This window comes from Anolis carolinensis, chromosome 2 (assembly GCF_035594765.1).
Source record: "Anolis carolinensis isolate JA03-04 chromosome 2, rAnoCar3.1.pri, whole genome shotgun sequence".
NCBI lineage: Eukaryota > Metazoa > Chordata > Lepidosauria > Squamata > Dactyloidae > Anolis > Anolis carolinensis.
In genome coordinates, this window is record NC_085842.1 from 162926736 (window position 1) to 162939469 (window position 12734).

At 38.0% G+C, this 12734-nt stretch overlaps 1 protein-coding gene across 3 annotated transcripts in view; it reads left to right on the top strand.

The window, feature by feature from the left end:
* stxbp4 (syntaxin binding protein 4) overlaps positions 1-12734 on the top strand; it is a 152290-nt gene that overhangs the window by 52894 nt on the left and 86662 nt on the right. For all 3 annotated transcript variants that reach the window (XM_062970990.1, XM_062970988.1, XM_062970989.1), the window contains exons 13-16: positions 2756-2852; positions 4423-4535; positions 5105-5194; positions 10941-11006. In XM_062970990.1, coding sequence (XP_062827060.1) covers positions 2756-2852; positions 4423-4535; positions 5105-5194; positions 10941-11006 — 366 coding nt within the window. The remainder of the gene's footprint in view (positions 1-2755; positions 2853-4422; positions 4536-5104; positions 5195-10940; positions 11007-12734) is intronic.

Here is a 12734-nt window from a genome sequence, read left to right on the forward strand (position 1 = left end):
GAGGAGTTGATGGTTCTGTTTTCAGATTGCTCCCCCCCCCCCCCCCCCCGCTTTCAGTGACACTGAGAGTAGAAAATAAAAATATAAACTGCTGTGGGCGAAGAAAACATTCACTTTAAAGATCTTACCAATTTTGTGCATGATATAAGCTGTATTTGAAAACCTTGTTTCATAAGGTGCTCTTTTTTCATCTCCACCCCTCCTTTTTGCCTTTTGTGTGTTTAAAAGGAAAGTACTAATGTTGCCCAAAGAGTTGTACATACTTTAAATCACATATTTTGTTTTAAAATATCTCACTTAAGTGCAAGTGGTGGGAAACTGCTGGCAATTTGCTCTGTGTACAGTTTGGAAGTACACTTTGTCATCCTATCTATGATACTTTAATAAGTGGCTCCCACCTGCCAAGAAGAAATATTATCTATCCTTTACTGTCACTACACATTTCCTCCTTCCTGTCACTATGAACCACCCAGACTGAGTGGAGATGCTACGGGTTAGCTGTGTTTAGATTGAAGCTCAAAAGCTCTCAGTTGGGCATCATATTTGTCTTGCTGCATGTCATTGTTATTTCTAAGCATGGCTACCCATTAAAGCATAATAAGTAGGGTGGTTTCGGCAGAACAGAAACAATAAAAGTGTTCTTACATTGTACTGAGATAAGGGCCACACTTTGGTGTTACAGTAAACTTGGATTCCCTGGATTATTCCAGGTGCTCCATGCCAAGTGCAGAAAAAAAGGGCATTCAATGGTGGATCCTTACTTCCACCCTCTCACACAGCCACCAAACAAGTGGAAAGGGGGTGGGTTGTAAGGAATGGGAACTGTCCAGGAGACACTTGGTAACTGCCCCACGGCAAACCTTTCTTCACTGCCCCTTCCCTTGGAATTTGCTTGAATAAGGCAGAAAATAGGAAGGCGGTCAAGGTGCTTCCTTTTGCAAAGGACATTGTTGTCTTAAAGATGTAGCCCTGTTAGTCTCTTGCAGCAGAAGAAAAAAGGAGATGGGGAGAAAAACAAGCTTGTTTTCGTATGAGCTTTTATGGTTGGATATCACTTCCTCACATGCTATGCCTTATTTAGATATTATTGGTTTCATTTCAAAACCAAATGGATGCCCCACCCCCCCACCCCCGCACAAGGGTCTTCCTCCAGGAGCAAACCATGAATGGACAACTTGGAAGTCCCTGAACAGACTCAGAAGCGGAGTGGGCAGATCAAAAGACAACCTGGCAAAATGGCACTACCTAGAACAGTGGTTCTCAACCTAGGGTCAGCAGATGTTTTTGGCCTACAATTCCCAGAAATCCCAGTAAGTTTACCAGCTGTTAGGATTTCTGGGAGTTGAAGTCCAAAAACATCTGGGGACCCCAGATTGAGAACCACTGGCCTAGAAGAATCCTCCACCTTGTGCAACTATCGAGCAGAACAAACAACTCCGCATTTGTATGCTTGCCCACAATACCCTGCCTCCTGTACAGAGGAAAAATTGTTGAAAGCTACAGACAATGCAGTCGCTGTTGCCCATTTTTGGTCAAAAATTATTTAGCCGCTTGTGTTCCCTCTATTTTTATCAGTTTAATGCTTATTTATGCAGTGCTTTTGACTCAAAAGAAATAAATTTCATGATTATTACTAAAAATAATTTTGTTGGGAGGGCATTGTTAATAAGATAATCTGCATAGGCTATCAAATATGCTTAGTACACCACTGTAAACAGCAGAAAGATGTGATAACCAGCTGCAGGAGGAGAAAAATGGAAGCAGTCACTCATTATTCACAAATATTCTCTTCATAAATTGTAAGGCTTATAACTTTGTATGTGGACCACCATGTACACTTTCTGGAACACTTTATTGAGTATTTTTAAAGCATGAATTTTCAGTTCCATTATTAACTTACAAAGAAGGAATATAAACTATTTCATTGCTTGAAAACAGAAGCGGGGCAAATGCATCTTCATGGTTCTATGATTCACTTGGAGAGGGGCTAAGAACCAGGGCCTTTCCCTACTGATGCTCTCTTCTCTCCTGTTTCTAGCTTTCTCACCAACATTTCTAAGATCTGTACTCTAGGCCTCTGTGTGTTTTCCATTCAACATTTGTGTGTGCATGCCACCTGGTTCACTTTATAGGGCCCAGATCATGGATGAGACTGCACACAAAGGAATCCTGTGATTTGAAGACATTAGTATCTTCAAATATTTACCTAGTTAGTAATGTGTTAGAGAGCTGATTAATGTAGCAGACATCCCTTGCATGTGCCTTAGCAGGCTAGCCCATGATATTTGTACCTAGGATAAAGTACAAGATATCACTGGACAACTAGTTAAATCTGATCATGTAGAAGGCTAGCCTGGGGGTAGGTAGCAACCAAACCAAATGATAGGCAATTCTCTCATTTCTTACTTTACTATGGTCATCTAGCATCTGTCTCTTGAGGTAGCTGCTTCACTTTGGCTAGTAATTGGGCTGGACTTGTCTGCTAAATCAGCAGCAAAAACACATGACACAGCTTTCTTCCCTTTCTCCATGGTAAAGAAACCAGATTGAAAATATTTTTCCTTGATATGCCACTTTTCTACATACAAGTAGTAAAGGATCAGTCAGATATGAAAACCTCTCCTTGTATAGGATTAAATGTGTGGTTCGCAATGCAGAGCTGTAAAACAAGATGTGATGTTTATCAACTTAAAAGAGAGCACTTGAATTCATATGTGTGCTTTTCCTTTCCTCTCTCAACAAATTCTCTTTCTAGGCTCTGAATTACCTTGGGATTCAGCCTTCAGAAGAACAGCAAGAAATTCTCAGGCAGCAGCTTCCTAAAGATTCTGAGGGAACAGTAGCTTTTGGAGGTAATTATCTAAGGAGAGTTCTTGCATAATCTAACAGAATGATCTATATATATATTTTTATTTAAAAAATCATTTAGTGGTTGCTGTGACAATAAAGACGAGGTTTAATTTTTACAGGATGTTGTGGATGATGTTCACATGGGTATCTCTGTAAAATATTCAGAAAATATATTCAGAGGTAGCATGTTGGTCACACAGCAAAATACAAAATCTGCAAAAAAAAAAATACCTTTATTGGCTAACCAAAATGCAGAAAATATAGCAGGCAAGCCTTTGAAGAGCCACTGGCTTCTTCATCAGGCAAGAGACATTGCAAAATGTTAGCCTGTGACTCTGCCACCATCACTTTTGGCCACCTATGTTATTGTCAACATCTTTTTTTCTGATGTGGCTTCTGATGGAGAAGTCACAAAGTGTGGGAGGTTTTCCAGATGTATTTTCTGCATTGTGGTTTTCCAATAAAGGTTCCCTGCCTGTTCTCTTGACAATTCTGGATTCTATATAATATAATGATCATTCAGATATCTTGTGCTTTCATGTTGTTTTCTAGGCCAATCCAATTTTCCTACCTTACAGCACATATGGGCAACATACGTCACATTGACTGTATCCTGCAGGCCTATCCCCAAGAAGTCTTTGGTTGAGAATATGCCATGTAAACTTAATCTTGCAGGTGGCCCCTGTGTGTTTGTATATGTAATACGTTTTACAAATGCTCACCATCTCAAAGTGGTGTGCAAAACCCAACCTTTTTCACTGAACATTGTGTATTTTGTACAAATGAAATTTCACCAAAGTGCATTTTTAAATAACAGTTGAAGATTTTACAAAAATGTCAGTCTTCAACAGGAAAAAAATACTTTTATAATGATTCATCCTTCCATGCAGTGTGGTGTAGTAGTTTTGGCTTTGGACTATGACTCTGGAAACTTTGATTCAAATCCCCATTCGGCCGTGGAAACTCATTGGTCAAACTTGATAGACCACCCTCTCGCAACCTCAGAGGATGGTGAAGGCAAACTGGCTCCAAACATATCTTACCAAGAAACCCCAGGATTGGTTTGCCTTAAGATCACCATAAGTTAGAATTGACTTGAAGGCACACAACAGCAGCAATGCTAGAATAGAATATGACATTTTCATCTCAGATCTAACTGAATCTGCATGCATGACAGGGAGGAAAGAGCATGAGAGTACAAGCTTATAGTATCATGTTTTTCTGTTGGGAAAGTTTTTAAAAAAAGAATAATAATAATAACAACGGAGCATATTCACATTTTTCCAAACCTTGCTGGCATTTCACATTTTTATGGATATAACAGCACAACTGTTTATAATCAATGCTTTGAAAAGTTACTTTTTGGACTTAATTTCCTACAACTGATAGCCAGTCATGTGTACCACAGAAGTAGATGATATTAAAAAAGGAAAGAAATTAGAAGACTTGAAAGAAATGTTAATTATGAAACTAATAGCAAATAGTTGGGTGAGAACTGAAAATTGATGCCTTTGAAGCTGACCCTCCAAATCTAGGCTCTTTACCTAGTTAGTAATTTAACCTCTATTTCAGATTTTGTTCGGGTGGCAAGAAGTCTGTTCTCTATACAGCTTGATGAAGCTGGCGGGCCCCAAGGACGCCCTGGATTTACTGCACATGAAATTGCCAGATTATTAGATTCACAGGTAAATAAAAATGTTTCCTTCCTTGTATTTGTATTCATAACTCTTATAGATGTGGATTAAGCTTACTTATGTAAGCTTATTCAAATAATTACAAATTTTATTTTAAAACATTTACATACATTTTATAACTTTTCTTTCAAAAACTCTAGCAGGCTGTATATATTTAGTCCTTTTGTTACCTGAGTGAATTGAATGGGACTTACTTGCCAATAAGTGTGCCTAAGGCTACAGCCAAGGACTGTGTAATATGCTAGTTTGCAATTTCAAAAAGGAAGGGAAATGTTAGGGACTTCTTTTAACATTTTTTTGCCATTTGATAATGAATTAAGATGTCGATAAAATATACATTATTATAAACAGAAGACAAGCTATTGCTACTTTGCATTCTAATTGACTCATTTGCACAATGGTAAGATATTGGACTATATTTGCAATACTTGGTTGGAGAAAGTTTAAGTACATGCAATTATAATGGAGGAAATTGATCAAGTTATGCTTGTTGTAAATTCATGTGTGTTCCATATGTCCCGTCCCATTCTTCCCGCCTTCCTGTTTTACAATTCATACAGTCTGTCTCCTGTGATCCTTTCGAAAACGATGAAATGGAAGAACTTAGGAAAGAGCGAAATGAAGCTTTGAAAGAAATATGTAAATTGAAGGTAGCATTTTGCTTTGCTAATTTTAATCATCTTATGTTCAGTTTTGACTCATTTTAAACATCTCTCTAAAGCTGCTGTGAGAACTATTTGATAGAAACATGGGATGTACCATATATTCTCTTGTATAATTTGACCTATAAGTCAAGGGTAGGTTTGGGGGACAAAATTGTGGATTTTACTATGACACATTGGTAAATCAAGGGTAGGATCCAGGGGCTTGTAACAAATCTTTTCCTTTTCATTTCAAAAATGTATCAGAGGGAACATAGGAAGAACTAAAGAGAATGAGGAATTACAGCAGGGTGTGCATGTGTGCATTCACTATGTAGCATAATATTATTTATTAATTATTTTTGTATGCTTCATAGAAACAATGAATTTCAAAGAAAATTATATCTAAATTTCTGCCAATTATCAGCCAATATAGACTCTGATAACCAGAGCTTTTAATTATACACTAAAAACAGAGTATAGCTATACAGTATTTTCAGTAAGACATCTATTCCAACTTCAGTAAATGTACAAACTTGTGTCATGAAGTTAACATTCCCAAATGAAGAATTTAGCTGGTTCACCCTTGCTATTGATATGGGGAAACAGTTATCAGTGTCCCCTTGAGTGAGCGAAAAATCATATTTTCTTAGCCAAACCTACCTTACAGAGCTGTTGTGTGGATTAAAAAGTGAAGAAAACCTAGATACTGCACTGAGTTCTTCAAGTGTTTTGTATGTTAGGGATGCAATGAATCTGTTCAAGGTTTTATACCAGTCCTTAAAGAGCTGTTCATGGCACCATTGGGACAGGGCAAAGTATTTTAATTGTAATCCACATTCCCCCTCTTTTTAATGAATCATACATGTTTGTCTGTCAGTTGAATAAATTAATTAGCTCCACGTTGTATTCCTTGTCTCATTTAGTTATTTGTTGCTTCCAAATTGCTCCCAAATTTCTGCATAATTCCCATTCATTCCCACCATCCACACTAAAACTAACAAAAAAATGAGGGTCTGACCTGGGAGGTGGCAATCTCCATTTAATCTTAAACCTATAAAAACATTATTTTGTAAATCCCATGGAGAAGAACCTCCTAGCAATAAGTAAGATATAGATTTCTATTCTTATACAACTGCTTTGGGAGGGGGGAGTGAAGCTGTGAAAGCTGTTACTTATTATAGGCATTCTTTAATTTTCTACTGACAGAAGGTTTCCCACTCCATAATTTATGTTTCAGTAGCTCTCTGCTAGCTTCATGGAATAATCACTACTCCTGTGACTGCCTGCAGTAAGATTTAATTTGTTCAGTAATAAAAGAACGTTTCTGATTATGTTCCTTGGATGTGTCCCCAGGATAAAATCCTCTGTAGACTTCTCCAATAAGCCCTTGCTGCTTGTGGCAAGTATTACTGTCAATGCTTCCTACTGTAGCTGAAATGTTGGTTTGCTTTTCATTTGTGATTTCCATTGGTTCAATTTTCATTGTTTCTTCATAGTGGATTTAGGGATATATCTCTGATTGGGTGGAATACAAAGAGAATATATAGTGAAACATGTTGGGAGTTGTTGTTCAAGGCATCAGGTTGAGAGATTACATTCCTGTTATGGGGAGATGGAAGGGAAGTTTATTGATGTGACAGATCAATAAACATCCTTTCCATCTCCCCATAACAGGAATTTCAGGAGATTTTCCTCAGAAAAACCTACATCGGGGTGGAGGATATGTGACCCCCAGGATGTGAGAATTTCAACTATTGCCCTTGTAAGGCTACATCTAAAGTCCCATAAGAACTTTATTAGAATTAAGATCGCATATCGCACTCTGCACTTGCCCTATAAGCCTTATGTATCACCTGTCACATCAGCACTTTTAATCTTGTACCCATTACTCTGGCCCGGCCCAGTTCTATTGTGTTTTAGCGTATTGTTATTGCTTGTGGTTTATACTGTTTTAATTCCTTTAATTTGCTTTTGTTTTGTATTGTTATATTATGTGTTGAGGCCTTGGCCTTTGTAAGCCACATCGAGTCCTTCGGGAGATGCTAGCGGGGTACAAATAAAGTTTAATAATAATAATAATAATAATAATAACAACAACATCTGGAGGACCACATGCTCCATGCTTCATTTTAAATGCTCTGCTTCTAAGGACCTCTTTAAATGGCCCATGGGGGGGCATTGTGCCTCATGGTGCCCCGCATGCCCTTCGTCCTTCCCTTATCATATGGTGAGGATGGGGAAAAGGGCAGCAATGCACGGCAACACACATTGCCCTGCCGCCCTTTTCCCCATCATATGGGGAAAAGGGGGAGGAAAGTACGGGTAGCTCTATTGGAGCTACCCGAAAATCACTTTCCACCAAATGGTAGAGGAGAAAGCACCATCTGGTGCTTCCCCTCCACTATCAGGAGGAATGTGAGCGGGGCCTGCTGTGTGTCGTCTGATAGTACTCAGCAGGCTCCATTCAGCCATGGATAAAAGCGGCACAACGGGGCTATTTTGTCCTGTGTTAAGAGGTCTCAAGTGGCTATTGAGAAACAATCTTTCAAAATGGGTTGAGCAAATAAAACCTAACTTCTCATGCTTTAGCTTTCTTGCATTTTGTGATTTGCTTCTTTTCCCCACTACTTATTCCTATTTAGAAGTCTAAGATAGATGCTGAACCAATTTGGACGTTGCTTTAGATGTGAATCTAGCTGAAATGTACATTGACCTCTCTTTTGTTATAACATGCAGATGGGTCTTTGCAGATGTCATTATCTTATAATCAGCCAGTGCAAGTATAATACTGGGGCTGTTTCAACCACATTTAATAGCAAAGCAAGAGATCATGATGTCTCTGCCCATAGCCTTTTTTTGTAGTGAATTTCATTTTTCCACTTTAAGTACAGTGAACAGGTTCATCAGCATTGAGCCAGTTACTCCCACGTATCTTCCAACTGCCCTATTTTGAGAGGGACTGTCTAATGAATATTTTGTCATACCACTATATCAGCTGCTTTAAAAAAAACAGTCTTAGCTGTAACACACCTTTCCATTCAGAAACGAAAAGCAGAAGCAGTGAATACTGGCTATTCACCCTAGAATGGAAGACATTGCTCTGATAAAATAACTTCTACTGAAAACATCTCTTCTAACTGATCCACTTATCATGATCACTATAGGAAAACCCAAAGAGTAAATTGATCATTGTTTAAGGCAGTGATTTTCAAACTGAAAAGTGGAAGGAGGGAAAAAACCAAGATATTTTAAAAGCAGCTGATACAGTGAAATGATAGAAGATTCACTGAACTTTCCCTGCCATGTAATAGGGTATGTGGGAGTAGCTGGCTCAATGCAGATATGCCTATTCATTGTACGAAAAGTGGAATTCACTACAAAGAAGAGTCCTCTCTTTAACTTTCAGAATGGCAAACTTAAATAGATAGCGTCTTTTGGAAAATTATAATTTTCAGCATGTTCATAGGTCAGTATTTGCACAATCTCACATACCGTATATACTCAAGTATAAGCCGAGTTTTTCACCTCCTTTTAAGGGCTGAAAAAGCCCCCTCAGCTTATACACGAGTGAAAGTCCTGGCCAGTTTATATTCGGGTCGGCTTATACTGGAGTATATACAGTAGATTAAGTCCACATCATCTGAATTTGACTGTAGGCAATGACTTTACTCTCATTTTGGAGGCTAGGATCCTTTTGTAGTAAACTCTGTCTCTCCCTCCTTATGCTTATAGTAGAATTAGGGGAGTAGGTCACTCTCTTTATCAAGGAGACCATAACAAGTTATTAACAGGCACCAGAAAGAGTGGAGTGTATAGTGAATGACGCTACCACTTCCTTTCATTTATTCCACAGACAAGCTGCCAGGTGATAATAACATGTCACTGTTAACTGATACACAGATTTATCTCTTTCCTCAAATGAAGATGAACTTCATTTCCTTCCTTCCTGCTGTTGTATTCCTGTGACCACAGTACCACCACATCCTTAATGAAAGTTTCCATGTACTGAGCCAGATTTTATACAAAATACCTTTTATGAGAATGTGGATTCTTGCAGGTAGCGGTGAAAAGATCACTGAAAGACATACCAGTGTTTTCAAAAAGGCCATTGAATTCTAATATTATAATGCAAAGGAGTCATTTTCAAATGCTATGGTGTGCCTTAATAATAAAATATCTATGAGAAGTACAACCAGATTCAGTTTCCATTTAAGAATCTATGTGTATATAAATATGTACCTTTTTACCATAATATGATAAAAATGTACAAGGCAGAGATAATTCCTCTCTATATATTAAGAAATTCAAACATATTTAGAAAGTGGTCAAGATAACTTGCTTTTCAAATATGGGGAAATCTTGAAGGGGAGACTCATGGACTGACAACAATGATAATAGTTCAGGACTTACTCTGTGGAAAATACACCACTTAGGCTCCTTCCGCATTGCCCTATATCCTGGGATCTGATCCCAGATTATCTGTTTCTGCCAGATTATTTGGCAGTGGAGACTCATATAATCCAGTTTAAAGCAAATAATTACAGATCAGATCCTGATATATAGGGCAGTGTAAAAGGGGCCTTAGTCCATGCAGGAAAAAGTACTTGCTGGTCAGGAAACAGCTAGTACTATTTGAAAACTGCACTGTTTTCTAAGATTTTGTCACAGTGAGAAATAAATTGCTAAAATTACTTGTTGCTTCCCTACTGTGCATTACGCATATGCATTCTGCAGATATGCAGAGTTTCCACTGTAATATTACCATGCTGACATTATTTATGGGAAGCCTTGTCCCCACCTTCAGTGCACACACTCAAAACATATGGTTTGCATCTTCAGATGAGTCCTCTTTGGCTTTTGGGACATCAGTATAATTTAAAACATACTCATCCTCAAATGTGGAAGAGAATTCTTTTGAGCATAATAGCATTGCTGTATTTCAGTTATATATTCTTTTTTTCCCATTTCTTATGACCTATCTGAATACTTTCTCCTCTGTGCTTGCTTTTTTTGTCATCCATGGAATCTGAAGCAAATCACACAGTCAAACAGAAACCAACTGTAATGGCCCAATAACAGTTACAGATGGTGCAGTGGGTTAAACCACTGAGCTGCTGAACTTGCTGACTGAAAGGTTGGCGGTTTGAATTCCGGGGAGCGGGGCGAGCTCCCACGGTTAGCCCCAGCTTCTGCAAACCTAACAGTTCGAACACATGCAAATGTGAATAGATCAATAGGTTCTGCTCCAGGAGGAAGGTAACAGCACTCCATGCAGTCGTGCTGGCCACATGACCTTGGAGGTGTCTATGGACAATGCCGGCTCTTCAGCTTAGAAATAGAGATGAGCACCAACCCCCAGAGTCGGGCATCGCTACACTTAATGTCAGAGGAAAACCTTTACCTTAACCTATCAAATATAAGGAAATGTGAAAAAGGAGATCCTGAAAATTATGTGAGATCCTGCAAGACAACATATCTATAAATCGATAAAGGTAGTGTGTCCATTTCTGGAAGAGGAAGAGATAATAAGATGGTATGCTTGGAATTTTTTTTTAAGAAAAAAACCCAGAATAAACTCTGCATAATAGAATCCCCCTTTTCTTTGCAACTCACATCATTTGCTCACAGCTTCTCTAGCAACAGTTGAGAATGCCAATCAGTTTTCCTTGAAACAAACTGAGAATAAATCAAAGCATAAAAAGGAGCCTTGCAATTTACTGCTTAATTAACTTTTGGCTGTCTGTACTTGTAGGAAGAATTGGCAGAGTCAGATCGCATGAGAAAGCAACTGGCTGAAGAGCTGCAAACTACCAAACAAGTATGTGGAACGTCTTAAGTATGCATTATGATAATGTTGTTAAAAGTCCTTTTTTCCAATAGAGGAGCAATCTTTTTCCTGCACCTTTAAAAAAAAATAAGAGATCTTCCCTCCTTTTGATATTTTCTCGTTTGATTTTTGTTCACCCTTAGAATAACTCTTTGATATTGGTTTTGACATAATTATGCCTATGCCAGTTTCCTTGGAGCTTCATTAGTTTCCTTCCTATGATGACCATAGATTGAACTAATCACAGGCCTTTCTTGTCAAGATTTGTTCAGAACCAGTAACCCAAACATAATAGTACTAGTAAACCAGTACTTTGAATCAGTAGTAGTTTGTTCTTTAACTTCAGTAGCAAATGTTTAGCAGGTCATTTTTAGCACTACAGCAACTGCATTTCAACTTCCATTTGCTTTAACCTTTTACCAAGGTAGCTTTTTAAAAATAAATATTTTCACTATAGTTGGAAGTTCTGCATTGTAATGACCTGAAGCAACTCATGGAACATGAAACTAACTAGTAACTTAACCTGTCATGACCAGATCCTGTCCTTGAAAAATATACAGAAAATGGTTGAGCAAATTCAGTGGTATAATAGTGTGAGTAATAGTAACTACAGTTGTAGGATGTCTGCTGTATATTACACAATTTAAAAAAACACAATTGTATGAATACAAAATGCAAGTGGGTGTGTGTTTAATAGAGACTTGTTTGAGCCTGATCATTAAAAGACACGGGCCATTACATCTGCCCCACCATAACCTTTTGTTCCTTTTTAGTAAATAGAAAAGATTTTATAATTTATGCCATCTGAAAATGTTAATTGGAGGCTAGAGGCATGAGAAAGAGCTTTCAGAAACATTTAGCAATTTGTGCAGAGGAACCTTGCCTTAGGCATCATAGGGTGGAAAAAATAAAGGGTTTGTCGATATCAGTGGTTCCCAACCTTTGGGCCTCCAGTTGTTTTGGACTTCAACTCCCAAAAACAGCCAGTTTACCAGCTGTTTGGAATTGTGGCAACTGAAGTCCAAAACACCTGGAAGCCCAAAGGTTGGGAACCACTGGTCTATATGAATAGTTTCAGCTCTTCAGGCTGATCCTCTGTTACCAGTTACCTGAGGACCTATACTCGCATATAATGCAGTTTCAAAATGTGAATTAACTGCATTGAACTGAGTTATATGAGTCTACACTGCCATATAATCCAATTCAATGTAGTTAATCCACATTGTGAGCCTGCATTATATGGCAGTGTAGATCCCCCCTGAGTTGAAATACCACAGAGCTCCGTGGGACATTGGAGGAGACATGTAAATAGGTTTCAGCGATTAAAATCAACAAAAACTTTAAAGGTGTTTTATACACCCATGTTTCTTACAGCTATATGAAATGTATTTAAATTTCTTTTTTTATTAAAGAAATTCAATTAATACCTAGGCGAAGAGTTGTAGGGGGGATTTCTATTGTAACATAAGATAGGGGCATGAGTGAGATGCACATGCCACTAGAGTTTTTTTTTCAGACCAAGGTAACTGGTATGTAATATGCTACGGTAGCAATAATAGAATATATGCTGCCCTTCCAACATTACATTGTAGGTGATTTTTCTTCAATTTTTTAAAATGAAAGTGCCATGTTAGTTGTAATTCCAGTAGAATATGATGTAGGCCTTTCACTTTTTTAACTGATATTTTAAAAAATCAAAAAAGTGTTGGAACTCAACCA